We start from the raw sequence: 19753 nt of genomic DNA, 5'->3' as shown, positions 1-19753 counted from the left end.
TTTTAATTTTTTTTTTAAATTTTTTGTTAAATGTCCATGTGTCAACCCAATCAGGTGTCGTATGCTAGATTCAATGTTTTATAATTTGGTCATATATTCATTATTTTTGTTCAATTTAGTCTCAATTTTTTTAAACATGAATCAATTTTTTTCCTTTTCAGATTAAGAACAAATTTAATTTTCATATTAAAATTCATATTTTTTATTAGTTTTTTTTATTAAATATATTAAAATTCACATCATTATAACCTTTATATGAAAATTAAATTTGGTCCAAATTTTGAGAAGGACAAAATTGTTCAATTTTAAACAAAATTGAGACTAAATTGAACAAAAATAATAAATATAAGAACTAAATGTAATATAAAACATCGACTCTGACACGTGACAAAATGTTGGGTTGACACGTGGACCTTAAAAAAATTTTTAAAAAAATTAAAAAAAAAAACATAAAGTGACACGTGACAATACATGGTCGATAATGATTTAAACAATATTAACAAAAAATGACTAAATTGAACAAAATTGACGAAAATTAGAATAAAAAGATATTTTAACCTATTTTTAAAATGTTTATATTTGATTACTATTATTATTATAACTATTAATTGTATAAATAAAGTTGCAATATCTAATCTTAGTCTTTGAATAGAGTTGTTTGTTGCATGTGATCGAAAGCATCGATAGAAGACTACTTCTGACTTCCATCACTCAAATCTAAAACATAGGTCAGTGAAGACAATATATTAAGAGAATAAATTTATATGATTAAGAAGACAAAATATTTTTTTTATATACTTATTAATAATTTTAACAAAACTAAGAGGTGTACTTGTGCACCATCATATACATGTCCGTTAGTGCTTGCAGCTCGAAAATTCTTTGAAACAAACATGCAACTTATTTGCACTTTCGTCTTGAAAAATATTACATTTGCTTAAACAAAACGATGCTTATGTAAAAAATGTAAACCTAGTTTTACTTATGTCAAAAGGATCGTAAAATTTAGTGATAGGAATACTTATGGTGATTCCGCAAGTGGTAATTGAAAAAAATTATATCAGTGAGGCTAAGATTTAATTTTAGTTTTTTCAATTTATAATTTTTTGGTACCTCTACTTTTACAATACATATATTTAGTTAGTTTATTTTTTAAAATTAGTTTATATAGTTTAATATACCAAATTAAGACACTGGCTCTTAAAATATTAACATCGATTTATTCGTCAACCAGTTAAGTGATATATTTTTAAAACTACATTTTATTTAAAGGTGATTAAAAAATCTTTAGCATTGAATTTTACACAATTGTAACATTTTTCTTTGATTTTTATGACCACAAATTAGACAGAATAATTTAAGTAGCACAAATTAAATGTGTAAGTCAATATTATCTTATGAGTCAATGTTTTCATTTTGATGGTTGGATTAAATTTTTTGAAAAAAAAAAGGAGCGAATTGGATTAGAATTGTAATAAACTATTTTGATGTAAAAATAAAAATCGTGTTTTAAAAGACAGTATATGAATATTTTCTTAAAATATTTTTATGATTAAGGTTTCATAGTTTAGATTTTAATGAACTTATGTTGTAAAAAGTTAAAAGATTTAAATAACTATAAATTTATAATATTTGAAAAAAAAAATACTGCTTTTTAAAAAAGAATAAAGAATCAGTGAATCTTTTTTTTTTTTGAATTATAAGATTTGGAAAATAAGAAAGTAAGTTCAACTCAATGTATCGATCTTTTAATAATTAATTGGTTCTAACTTCATATTCTCATATCCTAATTATTTATGCATTAACACTTCTTACTTTTCGTCAAACTTGACCAACTTATTTAATATTATAAATAAATTAATATATATATATATATATATATATATTATTCTTAGTAAAAAAAGAAAATATTTTTGTTTTCATTCCTATTAAACAATTAAAAAATCATAACTTTTTTGCTTCTCCAAATCATATATAGCGCAAGTTAGTGGCAAATCCTTTGGACCGACACATTTTATCTAATTTGTACATAAAAGTTATTTTAAAATTTTAAAATATTCTTTCAAGTCTTTAAGTCTGTGTAATAATAAATAAATAATAAAATATTCTAACTTTCTTTCTTACTTTTGCTTTTATCGTATTATTGTTTAGAAAATCATAAAAGTGATGGTAGGTATGACTGACTATTATAAGGATAATTTAACTTTTGTTTTCAATAAAGCATGATTTCAATTATTATTTTTTTATGTATTCATTCACTAATTATAAATTACATAGCTTTTCTCAGTGCTGTATCTTATTTAATTTGCACTTAGACAATACTTTCCGAGTTTGAAATATTCTCTATAGTACTTGAAATAATAAATAATAAAATATTTTAACTTTTTATTTTTCTTCTAATGCATGAAGATAAATTATTGTTTTGATTTCTTTATAAAAGTGATATCCGGCCCAAAACATGATTCACGTGTATCGGATCAAAATCCACGAGATATTAATATTGTAGTTATTCAAATAACTCAAAAACATTAAAAAAAGAAAAATATGTATCAAGGTTATAAAGAAAACTTATAATATAACTCGATAATATCATTCAAAATCTGATTAAATATTACAATATTAATACCTTTAATTCAATCACCTATATATATATATATATATATATATATATATATATATATATATATATATATATATATGATAATAATAGATTAAATAATAAATATTCAATATAAATTATATTTTTTGTTTATTTTATATGTTTCAATCGAGGTTTAAAAAGATATATAAATACAATATATAGTATTAACTTAATTTTCTATTTACTATTATACTTGTATACTCTATAATATCCTCAATTTTTACTCGAAAACTCTTCTCTGTTTCTCTGCAAAAACTTAAAAACTTTTTTATTAAACTACAACAACTTGATTTTTGAAAACTTCAGTCCACCTTGAAGGTGCTTCGTACAAATACAGTAAAACAGATGAGAATACACACGAGTCACTATTATGTAAAGATAATTTAACTTCTTTTCAATAAAGGGTGATTTTTTGATAAATATTAAAAAAAATTCTAAATTATTTTAAACGTATTTTTCTATTAATTATAAAATATTAGAAATTATAACTTCTTTAAATGTCGTATCATATTTTTTTACATAAACAATACATTAGATTTTAAAATGTTCTCTTGAGTTTTTACAGTAATGATAAAAATTAAAAATGTTCTCACATTTCGTTTTTATATTTTTCATTTCATAAACAATATATATCATGTTTTGAATTCATAAAAGTGATGTGAATGACTGACTATTGCTTAAGGATAGGTTAACTATTTTTCACTAAAGGTGATTTTTTCGAAAAATGTTAAGAAATTATTTTAACACATTTCTTTCATTGATTGAAAATTACGAATTTTGGTCGTTACTATCTTATTTAATTGTATAATTATATAATTTTTAAATAAATTTCAGTTAATAAAATGCGTGCTAAAAGAAATAGATTAAAAAAAATTGCTAGTTCAATGTTTCTTTTGTGACTGATTTTAAGAAAGGGTTCGGTGTAGTGCACGAAAACCATACGTTAACAAAAAAAATAATAATAAAATTTGACAAACTACTAAATAAAGTAAAAAAGTACTATTTTTATTACTTCATTTTTATTAAAAAATAAAAAAAATTAATCTATTTAATCATATTTAAAGAAAGTTTGTCAAAATTTATCAAAAATCTTTTGTCAAAAACTCATTTTTCAATTCTTATTAAGCAAGCGCGCCTAAGAACTAGATAACAAAGTAAAGCCACGAGCTACAAAACCAAATGTGCCAATAAAGTGAGGGGCCCAACTTTACGTAATCACCAAAAGCATATTCTCGGGTATTAAGTTCACAAAAATACTTGGGTCTGCTGATATTTGCGAATAAAATTCATTATAGATAGTTAGTATTCGTGGATAACAAATAATTATTACCTGTGTGTAGCGAGTATTTTAATACTTGCTTATAAATGGGTTAAGTGCGATATCATACTATCCGTACCTGTGAGTATATGTTATCCGCAAAAAATTAAAATTAAAATTTAACTTATATTTTAGGGTTAAATATGTTTTTGGTTTATTAATTTTCAGTAAATTTTGGAATTAGTTCATTTTGAAACTTTGGACCAATTTAGTCATTCATCTCTCCAATTTAGTCATTTTAATCAAATTTTGTTAGGTTTATTTCATGTTTCGTACGTATTTTAGGATTGTATTTGAGTTGTTTATATTGTTTAACACATTTATGCTTTAATGTTAAGTCAAATACTATTATGAAATATGCTTGAAATGTCAAATAAACTTATCAAAATTTGATTAAAAAGACTAAATCTATGTATTTCGAAAGATGAAGAACTAAATTGATTCAAAGTTTCGAAATGGACTAATTTCAAAATTCACTGAAAGTTAAGAGACAAAAAGATATTTAACCCAAATATCTATAATCTAATAACGTGACAGAACATGTAAGACCCGTTCCCACGAACAACATTTTATCGAACAAAATGAATATTCATCTCAATATGTTTAGTACGTTGATGTTGGACCGAATTTCCAAAGAGATACATTGCACTAACATTATCACAATACACTATTGTAGTTGTATGAATAGGACAATGAAACTCGATAAAAAGACTCTGTAGCTAACAAGATTCGAAAACAACATTAGCGATGTCTTTGTATTCTGCCTCTACACTAGAGTGAGACAAAGTAGGTTGTCGTTTGGCAAACCAAGAGATTAAATTATCACCAAGAATTACACCGTAACTAGATGTAGAGCGTCGAATATTTGAACATCCACCCTAATCAACATGTATAAATATATCTCTTATTAGAATTAATCTATTCTTAGTATTAACTCAATCGAGCTATATTTTTTGTATTTTGGTTTAAAAGTATTTTTCAATAAATTAATTTGCATATGAGCACGTAGATAATAATTACTTATACAAACAGAAAACATAAAAAGAAATAAAATAATTGAATAAGGACTTATATTGAAATCAGAAAGTCATATAAGTTTGGTTATAATTAGGCTTAAATATACATTTGGTCCCTATTTTCATTTTGTGTTCAATTAGGTCTTTATTTTTGTCAAATTATGGTCAATTTGGTCATTTTTACTAACGGTGTTTAAATAGTTAACGTTTTTGAACATTGCACGCCACATGTCAGCTCCTGGTTTTTTTAAATTTTTTAAATATTTTTAAAATTTATTTTTATTTATTTTAATTTTAAAAAATTTGTCCATGTGTCAAGTCACAATTGTACCACGTGTCAATGCTAGTGTCAATGCTAGTGTCACGTGTCAGTTTGTGGTAGTATTATTTTTTTTGTTCAATTTAGTCCCTATATTTGTTATTTTTGTTTAATTTAGTCTTATTTTTTGTTAAATAAATCAATTTTGTCCCTTTCAAATTGACACTAAATTTAATATCTTTTATACAAATTATATTAATATTTTTTCTAAAATTGACATTTGAATTTATTATTTTTTAAATTCAATTATAAATTATTAAATTTAATATTTAATTGATATATAAAAATATTTTAAATATTCAAAATATTTTAGAAAAGTAAACTAATATTTGTAAAATTAACATTTAAATATAAAATATTTTAGATTTCAATATCTAAAATGCAATAAAAATATTAAATATTTAAAATGTAAATGTGAATTTTAAAAATGTTAATATATATTTTTAAAATTTTAATAATTACATTTTAATAATATTTTAATAATTATTCTTTTTAAGAAATAAATCTAAGAATTATATTCAATTTATAATTAAATATAATAATATATAATTGAATTTAAAAAATAACTAATAATATTGTCAATTTTAAAAATTAAATGGTTCTATTGTAACAAAATTTGGGATTAAATTAAACAAAAATAACGAATATAGGGAATTGAACAAAAATAAGGAATATCGGGACTAAAATGAACAAAGAGAAATAATACAACCACAAACTGATACATGGTGCTAGCATTGACACGTGGTACAATTGTGACTCGACACGTGAACAATTTTTTTGAAATTATAAAAAATTAAAAAAAAATTAAAAAAAATTAAAAAATTTAAAAAATTTAAAAAGAATAAAAAAACCAGGAACTGACACATGGTATGTAGTATTCAAAAACGTTAACTATTTAAATACCGTTAATGAAAAGGACCAAATTAAAATGAACACCTAATTGAACACAAAACAAAAATATGGACTAAATTGAATAAAAACAAAAAAAAAATAGAGACCAAATATATATTTAAGTTATATCAGGCCTAGTAATGAACTCAATAATGAAGGAATAAAATTAATAGTTGGTAGTTATCTTACAGAAGTAATCATTGAGGAGAATTGTCCAGAAGATACACTTTCCAGTTGTTGCTCAATATTTCTTTTCATGCTAGACTATTAATTTTGGTCACTAATTAAAAGCAAGTTGCTTAAGCAAAAGTTTAATATCTAATCATCTTTTTACCATTGTTAAATTAATCAGACAAATAAGCTCAATGCTTCACTTTAAGTTGATTTTTCGTTTCACCAAAAAGTTGCTTTTTGACTTTGCTGGCATAAGGAAGCAGTATATTCCCTATTTAAATGAGCTTCAATGGCTTCAAAACTCACTATTTCTTAACTTAAGTTGGTAAAATATATTGGCATATATTAAGGGGTTAAATATGTTTTTGATTCCTCAAATTTCTGTGAAATTTAGAATTGATTTTTTTTTTAATTTTTTACCAATTTAGTCTTTTATCTTTAAAAATTTATAAATTTAGTCATTTTAACTAGATTTTGTTAAGTTTATCTAATGATTCAAGTGTATTTCATGATAGTATTTGAATTGTTTACACCGTTTGATCCATTTTCGCTTAAATGTTAATTCAAATATTATCATGAAACACGTTTGAAACTTCAAATAAACTTAACAAAATTTGATTAAAATGATTAAATCCACACATTTCTAAAATAAATGACTAAATTTATCAAAATTTTTGATAAGAAACTAATATAAAAAACTTAAAGAAAAAAACATATTTAACCTTATCATAAGTGACCATATGTTCCCGATCTTTTGTATAATAAACATTCATGAAAACAAAGAAGTTGAAGATTATCAAATTTCTATATTCAAATCACTACTTTATTAACTTTATAGTCATTTAAGGTCTAAAAGCATAAAAGATGTTCCATAGTATATCCAATAATCATTCATTATCTGTATTGTAATTATTGAACTCTCCAAACAGAGAGAGATTAGGTAGACGACGGTGTGGATTTCAAAGTCTATCTCTGTTGCCTTTTCTGATTCCACTACTTTACCTCCTTTTATCATTTTATAAGTACCAATCTAGATTGATTATTGCTCTAAAGTCTTGCTAGAATATCATATGTTGGAGCGGTTACATGTCAAATTTTATATTATCTTCAGGTTAGAAATTTAAAGTGAGTTAAAATTTATATATAATAAAATAAATAAGATTAATTTTATTAAGAATTTAAAATAAATTCAAGGTTTTATATTAGATAAAAATGAATACGATAAATAAGATATAAATAAATGTTACATTAGAAGTGAGAGTTAAGAGTTGTGTCTGATCATAAATATTTTCGATCGGTTTATACAACAAAGCTATTTGCCTTCGCTGGTGGATGATTTTGGAGGTGGATGATTATAATAGAAATCATGAATCATAGCAGAAGGAGAGGAGACAAATGAACAAATACAAATAATCATGCAGGGAAAAATGTTATTATCATATATTGAAAAGTTACAACACAGTGTTTGGACCTTTTCCTATGATTGCTAAGGTTGGATAAATTGGAGTACAAATTACAATGGTCTCAGGAGTAAAAGATTCATCCTGAATTTTATGTATGTCAGCAAAATGATGTCTCAACAGAAAATGGCGAAATGGTGGTAGCTAAGGATCACGAACTGTGATAAATGACTTCACTTTTATGTAAAAAAGTTTGGTGTTGTTCTTGTCGTTATGTTGCAATTCTCTACATGGTATACCTCTGTAACAAGAAATACTCACTAATTAATAAGATGAAGCAACAACACAACTTTTGGATAAACTTTGTTGCCTTTAAGAAAGCCCCTTCATAAATTTTCAATGGTTCAGTGCTAGACTTTTGAAAATCTAGTCAAGTGACAAGTGCACACTACTTCCTAACTCTCCTTTATAACCATGTACTAGCTCCAACCTTTATCCTCACCACAATACACCTTTCTCTTACAAGAATATACATATTCTCTTATTCTCTTCTTAATCCTAAAACTCCTGAACCATGGTATCCATAAAGATTCTATCACAACTTGCTTGTTTCTGCCAAATCCTTTATTTGGCCTCTACTGCCACCTCAGTCACTATTGTTGATGAAACTGTAGATGTAGCTGAGAACAGTGAAGCCAATGCACTGTTAAAGTGGAAACAAAGCCTTGACACAACCAGCCAAGATATCTTGTCAACATGGAAAGTTGTTACACCATGCAAATGGGAAGGAATTCATTGTAACAACTCCAACTCCATCTCCACCATAGATCTTGCAAATTATGGTCTCATAGGTACCCTTCACACCCTCAACTTCTCAGCTTTCCCTAACCTACTCATCCTAAATATCTATAACAACTCCTTTTATGGGACCATTCCACCACAAATTGGTAACATGTCCACACTAAATGTTTTGAATCTTTCTACAAATTACTTCAATGGTTCCATCCCTCAGCAAGTGTGGACACTAAGGAGTTTACAAGGCCTTGATCTATTTCAATGTGAACTAAGTGGAGAGATTCCTAATTCCATAGCAAACTTGTCCAACTTGTCATATCTAGATTTAGGCTTCAACAGTTTTTCTGGCCACATTCCATCAGAGATTGGAAAGTTGCACAAGTTAGAGTATCTAGCTATTACAAATAATCAAATTTTCGGTTCCATTCCTCAAGAAATTGGAATGTTGACAAACCTTGGGTTCATGGATTTGTCAGAAAACTCTCTCTCTGGTACTATCCCTGAAACAATAGGTAACATGAGCAATTTAAGTCAACTTTACATTTCTAACAACTCCCACCTACATGGGCCAATCCCATCCTCCTTATGGAACATGTCCAAGTTGACAGTACTCAACCTTTATGGCAATAACCATTCTGGATCAATCCCTGCTTCCATAGAAAATTTGGCCAATTTAGATGAACTTGGACTTGATTACAACCAACTTTCCGGTCCCATTCCTTCCACGATTGGAAAGCTGACAAAGCTTACCTATTTGCTTTTAAGCTTCAACAATTTTTCTGGATCAATTCCTCCCTCTATAGGAAATTTGATCAATTTGGAAATGCTTGGTCTCGAAAGCAACAATCTCTCAGGAACAATCCCTGCCACAATTGGAAATTTGAAAAGGCTAACCTACTTAGCATTGTCCGTCAATAAACTTAATGGCAGTATTTCACAAATCTTGAATAACAATAATAAATGGTATTTCGTGTTACTTGCTGAGAATGATTTCACAGGCCATTTACCACCTCAAATTTGCTCTGCAGGGTCCCTAAGCTCCCTTAGTGCTCACCACAACCGTTTCACCGGTCCAGTTCCAATAAGCTTGAAGAACTGTGCTAGTCTTAGTAGACTCAGGTTGGAAGGGAACCAATTGGAAGGAGATATATCACAAGATTTTGGTGTATATCCAAATTTGGAATACATTGATTTGAGCGACAACAAGTTTTACGGCCAAATTTCACCAAACTGGGGGAAGTGTCCTGATCTTGATACCTTAAAGATATCCAACAATAACATTTCTGGTGGTATACCAGTCGAACTTGCTGAGGCAACCAAACTTGGCAAGCTTCACCTTTCTTCTAACCACTTGAAGGGAAACATTCCAAAGGAATTAGGGAATACGAAATCGCTAATTGAACTCAAGATTAGCCACAACCATCTTTCAGGAGACATTCCCAAAGAAATTGGGTCACTGCAAATTCTTGAACAATTGGATCTTGGAGATAACCAGTTGAGTGGAACAATACCAGTAGAAGTTGTAGAGTTGCCTAAGTTACGAAACTTGACTTTGAGCAATAATAAAATAAACGGAAATATCCCGTTGGAGTTTCGACAACTTCAGCCTCTTGAATATCTTGATCTTAGTGGGAATTTGTTGACTGGAACAATACCAAGACAACTTGGAGCGGTGATTAAACTGAACTGTTTGAATCTCTCTCGCAACAATCTTTCTGGAAGTATTCCGTCCAGTTTTGACGGCATGTCAAATTTGGTTTCTGTCAACATATCATACAATCGGTTAGAAGGGCCACTTCCCAAAAATCGAGCCTTTCTTAGGTCTTCCATTGAATCATTGAAAAATAACACAGGTTTGTGTGGGAACGTCACTGGGTTGATGCTTTGCCCAACCAACCGCAATGAAAAGAAGCGCAAGGGCGTTGTTCTGATATTAATTCTCATGTTGGGTGCACTTGCGTTAGTATTGTGTGGGGTGGGTGTTTCAATGTATATTCTTTGTCGAAAAGCAAGGAAGAAAGAAGCCGAAGCTAAAAGGAAAGAAGCATCAGAAAATGCACTGTCTGAAGAAGTGTTTTCCGTTTGGAGTCGTGATGGAAAAATTATGTTTGAAACTATCATTGAAGCTACGAACAATTTTAATGACAAATATCTCATAGGGGTCGGAGGTCAGGCAAATGTTTACAGGGTTGAGTTCCCCTCAGGTGAGGTCTATGCGGTGAAGAAACTTCATCTAGAAGCAGACGGAGAGAAGCCTAATTTTAAAGCTTTTGAGAATGAAATTCAAGCTTTGACCGAAATCAGGCACCGTAATATTGTAAAGCTCTGCGGGTTTTGCTCACATCCACGATTCACATTCTTGGTTTACAAGTTCATGGAAGGGGGTAGCTTGGATCAAATGCTAAGCAATGAGAAAAAAGCATTTGCATTTGATTGGGAAAAGAGGGTGAATGTGGTTAAAGGTGTGGCCAATGCTTTGTCCTACATGCATCATGATTGCTCACCTCCAATAATCCATCGTGACATATCGAGCAAGAATGTTCTTCTGGATTCACAGTACGAGGAAGCTCGTGTCACTGATTTTGGAACAGCTAAGATTCTAAAGCCTGGTTGCTCTTGGACAACGTTTGAAGGCACCTTAGGGTATGCAGCTCCAGGTGAGACACCACCTTTCCTCGTTCTTAGAAATATTGATAGAAACTTTCATATTTCAATTAATTTACAATATCTTATGTGAACTTGCAGCTTATAAAAAATCTTATGCATCTGTTTATGTTTAACTCAAGATTTTCATTCATTGTAGAGTTTGCCCAAACTATGGAAGTGACTGAGAAATGTGATGTGTTCAGTTTTGGAGTGCTTTGTCTAGAAATCATCATGGGGAAACACCCGGGGGATCTGATTTCTTCGTTGTTATCTTCATCTTCAGCAGCAATAACTCATAATTTGCTACTAGTTGATGTGATAGACCAAAGACCTTCTCATCCTCATGAATCAGTTGTCGGGGATGTCATTTTAGTTTCAAACTTGGCATTTTCTTGCTTGAGTGAGAATCCAAGTTCTCGCCCAACAATGGATCAAGTGTCCAAAACGCTGATGATGGGGAAATCTTCATTACCAGCTGAGTTACCCATGATTAGACTTGGACAACTCCTCTAAAGCAATATTGAACAGCAACAAATTTCTGCTTTTCTTGTTTTCTTCGTTGTACACCATTTGTCCTTTATCTTATGTTGTAAGATCAGTTTGTTTTGTCATCGAAATAAGTCATGTATAAAGTTACTAGAAAAGCTAGATTTTCTGGTTCATATATATAATAAGGGGTTAGAAAATGATTTGCAGTGATCACCTTGTCACAAAACTTTATGCGATATGGTTGGTGAAACCGATCGTGCATTTGTACAACTTATTGGTTTGAATAAAAATTAATCTCTGAATTAACTGACTATTTTTTTTCCACTAGATATTTTATGGATATTTTGACTTTTAGATAACATGGGGCTAAGAAGATTGAGCACTAGTAATTCACTATACTTGTAGTCCCTTTTTTTATCTCCTATTTTTAGGTAAGCCTCTTTTAATTAATGCCTTCAACTTTTTCAATATATAAAAAACATCATGAATTTAAGCTTCTTATCGATGTTCATTAATAGAAAGAGAGAAATCAATGATAACTTATTACGAGAGAGGTATAATTCATTTATCATAATAAATTGTCCTATTAACCATGAAATTTTTATAATAAAAATAATAGTTATTATCACTAGTAAAAGAGAACATGTCTTATTAAATATAAAGAGAAAACTTATTAGATAAATAAAAATTAGAACATTTTATTTAACTATTTTTTAAATAAATTCATCTAAATATATTTTATAAATAAATGCCTAATTAAAATATCTAAACTTATAAAAATTAAAAATACAAAAAAAAACATATACTTTTTCAAAGAAATCAACAAAAATAATTAAAAAATATAAAAAAATTGAAGAAAAAAATATGTTACCAACCACAATTTAAAACAAAAAACAAAAAAAAAAAATAAAAACATGTTTCGTAGCAAAAAAAAATTGAAAAATAAATAAATAAAATAACATGCCTCCTTATTTTTCTTTTGTATATTTCTGTTATCTTTTATGAAAAGTTTCGATGTCTCACTTTCTCATTTTTATATGTATTTTCCACTCTTTCATTTAATCCAAGCCGCAATATCTGAAGCTCTTTTCACGCTATTTTTTTCTTCTAACATCAACTTTAAACGGAGGTAAAGAAATTAATGTCACTTGCTAAAGAACATTGATGTTTCCTTATTCCATTTTCGACCATTCCCTTCCTGTATACTACATGTTCAAGAAAAATATTACGCTAATTAAGAAGAACAATAAAATTTAAAAAATTTTAAAAAAAAAAGGAGAAAATTTGTTAGCAACGATACTTAAAAAAGAGAACAATTGCACAAAACTTACACCCCTCATAGAAATTTAAACCCATTGAGTCCGAAACAAAAGCACAATTAGATAGTTCAGATCTTATCCTATGAAACCTTTAAAGTATTCAGTTCAGAATATTAAACTATCGATTTGGGAAAAATGTTGTATTTTGTAGCATAGAGTTTTAGTCTTATATACGTCACAATTTAATGGCAGGTGATGTCACTCTTCTCCACTCAGTGTGGATGGTAGAATTTTCAGTTTTGAAAAAATGGGTTGAGCGACTGTTTTTCTTTTCTTGAAAAAAAAATATACAGTGGCTGTGGAAAGAGAGATCTCAATGTGTAGTTTCTTTCAAAAATAAAAGTGAACAAGGTTAAATAAAACATGAAAAAATATGGTAAGTATGTTATAATTGCAGCTTATTTTTAGTAATATTCTATATAAAGTTATAAAAGTAATATTTTGTTTTTTAGTAATTGAAAATTGGTCATTATCTTACAAAAAAGTATACATAAAATAGAAAAAATGAGAGTTAACATGTAAAAGAAATTAAGTCCTTTAGTAAAGTACTAGTTGAGATAAAATAAAAAATAAAAAAGTACAAATTCTTAAATATGGTGAGACAATATATACCATTAATGGATGAGTTCGTAATTAGAAATATATACCATTAATGCAATATTTGGATTTGAAATTGAAATTAAAATATGAGAATGTTGATGAAATTAACTTAAAATAAATAAATATTTATTCTATGAAAATTACTAGCAGCATATGTATTAAACTTAGCAGAAAAGAATAGTACCAAACCAACAAATTCATGCACCTGAGAAAAATGAAAACAATATTGAAAACAGCCGCAACAACAAATTGTTATTTTAGTCCCACGTTGTTCCTAGTTGTAGCATTAGATACGTTGTTCATGACCAGTTTCTTATCCAAATGGGGGAAGGAACTGTGAAGAATGATCGGTGCTTCGATAATTTCGAGGACATATACGTATATATGAGGAACGCATTCATAATCAAATAAACTATTGATTATAGCTACACGCACACGTGGCAGCTGCTGAACTGCTGAATATAACCAAAGTCAAAACAATCTCCATGCAAAAAGTCCCAAAAATTTATCCAACAAAAAAAAGACCAAATAGGCCAAGCCACCTTTTTTTTTTCCACCAGCATTAACTCCATAAAAATTCCTTCATCACTTTGCTCTCTTTTTTTCTTTCCTTTTGACTTCAACTCTCATCGTCACTCAAATCTAGGGCTTACTACCATTAAATCCACACTCACTTCCGAACGAAAAACAATTTTTTGTACTTTCTTGCATGTACAATGTAAGTGAACAACCTAAAGAAATACAGATAGAGGACGATCATGAATGCGACATATGCACTAGGACGCTTATAAATATATTTGTGACTGGCTCTGTCTCAAATCAACACCATCGAAGGTAACATTTGGGAAGAGAAACAATGGAGCAACGGGGAAATGGTGCTTCTTCATTTACCAGTGCTGTTAGTCTTGACCAGCTTGGAGTGTCTTCTATACCTCAACGTTATGTTCTTCCACCTTCACAACGACCTAGCCCTCATCTTCCAATATCCACCACTCTTCCCATTATAGATTTGTCTACTTTGCGTGATCAATCTCTTGTTTCTAAATCAACCATCAATGAAATTCGAATTGCCTGCAAAGAGATAGGATGCTTCCAGGTATATATATGTATATATAGCACCTGCTCAAACACACATTTATGTTATACTATGTTATGTATTTACATGAGACTTTTTTGTAGGTTATTAACCATGGGATTGATCAATCAGTGATGGATGAAGCCCTAAAAGTCTCAACAGAGTTCTTCAACCTTCCTAGTGATGAAAAGATGCGTTTGTTTTCTGAAGATGTTCACAAACCTGTGAGGTACGGAACAAGCCTTAATCAAGCTAGGGATGAAGTTTACTGCTGGAGAGATTTCATCAAACACTACTCTCATCCAATATCAGATTGGATTCACATGTGGCCTTCAAATCCCTCAAATTACAGGTATTACTATAACGAAGTTTCGAAATCTCCGTGACAATTTTACTAGCCATAATGAAAGCTTCTCTGCAAGCATATATAAAATATACACGCAACTTGTGTTGCAGGGAGAGCATGGGAAAGTACGTGAAAGCTGTGCAGATTCTACAAAATCAACTGCTGGAAATGATTTTTGAAAGCCTAGGATTAAACCGCAGTTACTTACATGAAGAAATCAATGGAGGGTCGCAAACACTTGCAGTGAATTGCTACCCTGCATGTCCGGAACCTGGACTCACCTTAGGCATCCACCCTCACTCTGATTACGGGTCCATAACTGTGCTGCTCCAAACCCGTTCAGGCCTAGAAATCAAGGACAAAAACAACAACTGGATGGCCGTGCCTTTCGTTGAAGGAGCGCTTGTGGTGCAGTTGGGTGACCAAATGGAAGTTATGAGCAATGGACAATACAAGAGTGTGATTCACCGAGCAACGGTTAATGGGGATGAGAAGAGGTTTTCCATTGTGAGTCTTCACAGTTTTGCAATGGACACAAAGATGGGTCCTGCAATGGAACTTGTTGATGACCAGCATCCTAAGTCCTACAAAGAGTTCTGCTTCAGGGAATTTCTGGACTTCATTTCCTGCAATGATATCACAAAGGGTAGGTTTGTTGACACTTTAAAGCTGAACAAATCTTAGAGATACTTAGAGGGTCTAAAACCTATCAATAGCAAGCTGTTAGTGATGGTGTAAGCAATAGGCATATATAAGTAGTATATGTGTTTTTTCCCTTCTTCAGTGTGTGGCTAGCTATGGATCTCAAATGGTGTGTACTTGGAATAAAGAAACCAATAAATAAAATTATTCTAATAGTGTGTTTCTATTGCTGCTCACACTTTTAGTTTAATATATTCTAATATAACTGAGAAAATTGGTGAACTCAATGAACCAAATTACAAACACGTAACATGAAAGTATGTTCTACGTTTCGTCTTATTGATCGTCTGGCCATAATTGAGAGATTTTGTTATAGGCTAAGAGCATGAATTATTCTTATTCTAGTCATAAGACAGCATACAAACATAATCACCAATACTATTTGAACCCAAAAAAAAAAAAAACTGAGTTTCAATGGCTTATAAAAATTGTGACAGAAAAATAAATTGAATCCTCTACGCTTGTGTAATTTAAAGAACTTGGATTGCCATAATATCGAAGTCCTCAATCTACATTCTAACCATTTTCTCTTCGTAATATGTAAAATTGAGCATTAAAGAAGAAACGATACTTGAAACTTTACCCGGATTTTGCTTTGGTTTCTCTCTTCTTTTGTTGATTGCAGAAAGCCCTTGTGTGGCAGGCTTGTAAGATGAATAGTATCTTTAAGCCTAATATATATAGCATTCTTCCATAGTTTACACGTGGACAAGATGCACATCGTGGAGGCTCCTCTGCTCGACGCGTAGAGACCATGTTTCGGTTCCTTTTTTTTCCTTTCTCGTGGAGACTCCTCAGCTCAACACGTAAATGCACCAATTCATAGTTTATTTGTTTTAGAAACAGTGCTCCTGTTCTCTTACATTCAAGTTCATCACTTTTAGAAACAGCTTTGCTAAGTAACTTCAAGTTCCTCACTTTTTCATTAAAAAAATCTTTGTAATTAACATTAATAATTGATTTAAAAACTAATATTTAGTTATTATAAGACTAATTATAAATATTTGAAACTATCTAATTATCAATAATTTATAATTTGTAAATTAATTTTTAAATTGATAACTATAATAAGTAATTATTTTTTATTATTAAATCAATTATTATTCGAATATTTGTTTGTAGTATTTTTTTACTTGTATAGTTTAATCAGTGTTTTTATTTATTATAATATATATATATATATATATATATATATATATATATATATATATATATATATATATTATGAGTATGTAAATTTTTTTTTATTCAATGTAAAATTTAAATTACACTTGGATTCGAACCATTATGAGTAAGTGGTACAAGATACCAAATCGGTATATACATACAAAGATCGAAAAATCACTAGATAGAACCATATCAGGTGCAACACTAAGTCAGAAACTTGGGTTTGCATAGAAAAGACATCATTTTTCTTTTAATCATTTGACATTAAAAAGAAATAGAAAAACTAATCCTACTGGAGGTGTTAGAAGATTCTTCATAAGAATATTGTTACTAAAAGGAGTGAACAAAGCACCAGAATCGAAAGAGTTAGTCCATTGAACTTGCTAGGTTCGTTAAAGTCTGTTTTGCATAGCTTGCGGTCCACACGGGTTGCCCGCTCGCCAGCAGTAAAAAAATAAAAAATTTATATTTATATATATCAAACATCAATAAGAGTTCAACTACATAAGACATAGACATCATTTTTAACCCAAAACCAAACCTTAATTAATAAGTTGATGGGTCTTTATTCTTATATAGTGTTCTACTTTTTCATTTCTAGCCAATGTGTGACTTAGACTCATACTTGAATTCCTAATACATCCAACTCTCCAAAATTTTTACTTAATTTTATGAATTTATTAAAGTTTCTCAATTTATTGAATATTAAAAATTTTATCATAAAAATTAAAAAAAAAAAAACAAGTTGGCCCATACACTCATATTTATGCGGGACGAATCAAACTTGTTTAGCATTGAAAATACGAGATAGGTCAATTCGACTCGTATTTTACAGACAAAATACAGATCAGATCTAAATTAATCGGATCGACCTACATTATCACCCATCATCTTTGCAATCACATGCTAGTCCTAAATCTTTTATCATGTTTCCTTACACTGTCAAGTGCTCAAAAGCTATTGGTCCGATAAAATATTATCTCACTTAATTGTAATTTTACTCGCTGTATTTTTAAAAGTCCATAATTTTGGGAACTAAAACTAATACTAGCGCTTACACTTTGTGTGTCATATATATGGAATTGAATTGTATAGTTACAAAGGATAACTTAGGGAAGAAATAAATTATCTTCCAACTTATGTGTGATCCAACTTTTAAAGGTTAAACCCCATTAATTTCGTAAGTTTTTTTTCTCATCATAGGTAAAGTTGCGTTTTTAATTACCGTAATAAACAGATTTTAAAAAAATTACGAAAGTAGGTAAATTATGATGACCCCACACGTTTTTTATGAAAAAATCGTCTACCCTGATGACGTTTTTTTATTTTATTTTAGAGATGAAGGAATCTTATTGGAACACACGTTTTTAGACTTAAAATCATGTAGAAAGATTATGTTTTTGCTTTGTAATCAATTATAATGTATTGTAATCGATTACTGATATGTATTTGTGATTTTGGCTTCTGTAATCGATCATACCTATTTAATAATCGATTACAACAAATAAGAATTGACATTTTTTTTTATTGAAATGGTGTAATTTCTTAACAAAAATATTGATATAGGCATTTTAAAAAGAAAAAATCTAAATAGGTGAAGCTGTGCTCATTGAACCCATATATTTTCTTTCAAATTTATTTTATAAACTTATGTTGTAATCATAAAGTATTTTTCTAAAATATTTTTCAAAAAAAGTATATTTTCTTAAAATTTTATAGTGATCATATATTTCTTTTATAGATTTTTTACTTTGAAATATTTGTTAATAAACTATAAATAATATTTTTGATTTCCTATATGAATATATTTTGAAACTTTTAGTTCAGTTTATTACTAAAAATTATTTATTTAAATAAATAAATATGTATATTTTAATTTTAATGTACTTATCAAATTATTAAGTAAATAGTATTATATGATTTTAATAATAATTTTTTTATTTAATTTTATTAATATATTAAAAATAAAAATACATATTTTTTTTTTGTTAAAAAAATAAATTTAGTAAACATTTAAAATAAAATTATCTTAAAATTTCAAAATAAAAACTATTTTCACATAAAATTAAAAAAAATAACAAATTTTTTTAAATACTATAGAAGAAATTAAAAACATTATTTTTAATTCTTTAATTAAATTATTAACAAATATTTCAAAGTAAAAAATCTATAAAAAAAAATAAAAACTGTTTATACTGGTGTGAAAAATATTTAACTACATCCACCCTGATACGAGATCATGTTATCCCATGATTAGAGCATAACATAAGATACTAAAAATAGCAGATAAACAACTTAATAATAGAAAGAGAATAAAAACTATATTAGTTAAAGAATAAAATTACACTCATTTCGCACATACTTTTTTACCATTTTTTCATCATTTTTCACCTTATATTAGGGAGTAGTTCCTTGTAATCGATTACTAAATATGTGTAATCGATTACAAGAACCCAGAATCGCAAAATACATATCAGTAATCGATTACAACACATTGTAATTGATTACAAAACAAAAATGTCTTCTCCCCACACTATTTCAGGTCTAAAAACGTATACTTCCAACACGATTTCTTCATTTGAGCGTTTGACTCTCTAAAATTAAGAAAAATGTCATGACGATAAATGATTTTTTCATAAAAAAACATGTGAAACAACACGATTTGTCTAATTTCGTATTTTTTTTTAAATCTGTTTATTACCGTAATTAAAGACACAAATTTGCCGATGATGGAAAAAAAAACCCGTAACTCCTTTTACCATTCTCATACTTATGGAAAGTGTAACAATGTGTGTGAATCCAAAACATTTTGCAAATATATATATATATATATATATATATATATATATATATAT

General features: G+C 28.6%; 1 protein-coding gene and 1 long non-coding RNA gene across 3 annotated transcripts; one reads left to right on the top strand and one right to left on the bottom strand.

The window, feature by feature from the left end:
* Nucleotides 1-8162: 8162 nt before the first annotated feature.
* Nucleotides 8163-12002, top strand: LOC114185095 (MDIS1-interacting receptor like kinase 2-like). 2 transcript variants are annotated; one of them, XM_028072606.1, is made up of 3 exons: nt 8177-8610; nt 9583-11211; nt 11358-12002. In XM_028072606.1, exons 1-3 carry the CDS (start codon nt 8334-8336, stop codon nt 11711-11713), a joined length of 2262 nt encoding a protein of 753 aa, XP_027928407.1. In that variant the 5' UTR covers nt 8177-8333; the 3' UTR covers nt 11714-12002. The 2 variants fall into 2 exon arrangements, with proteins under 2 accessions (XP_027928406.1, XP_027928407.1); XM_028072605.1 differs by having other exon boundaries at nt 8163-11211.
* A 1989-nt stretch (nt 12003-13991) lies between these two features.
* On the bottom strand, nt 13992-16385 carry LOC114185102. The gene is made up of 2 exons (XR_003604747.1): nt 16315-16385; nt 13992-15655 (listed from the first exon to the last, which is right to left on the bottom strand). It is a non-coding gene; the product is annotated as an uncharacterized LOC114185102 (long non-coding RNA).
* Between the last annotated feature and the right edge of the window lie 3368 nt (nt 16386-19753).

Source organism: Vigna unguiculata, chromosome 5 (genome assembly GCF_004118075.2).
Source record: "Vigna unguiculata cultivar IT97K-499-35 chromosome 5, ASM411807v1, whole genome shotgun sequence".
Lineage (NCBI taxonomy): Eukaryota > Viridiplantae > Streptophyta > Magnoliopsida > Fabales > Fabaceae > Vigna > Vigna unguiculata.
Note: the sequence above shows the minus strand (reverse complement) of the source record. Positions and strands in the feature narration are given on the sequence as shown.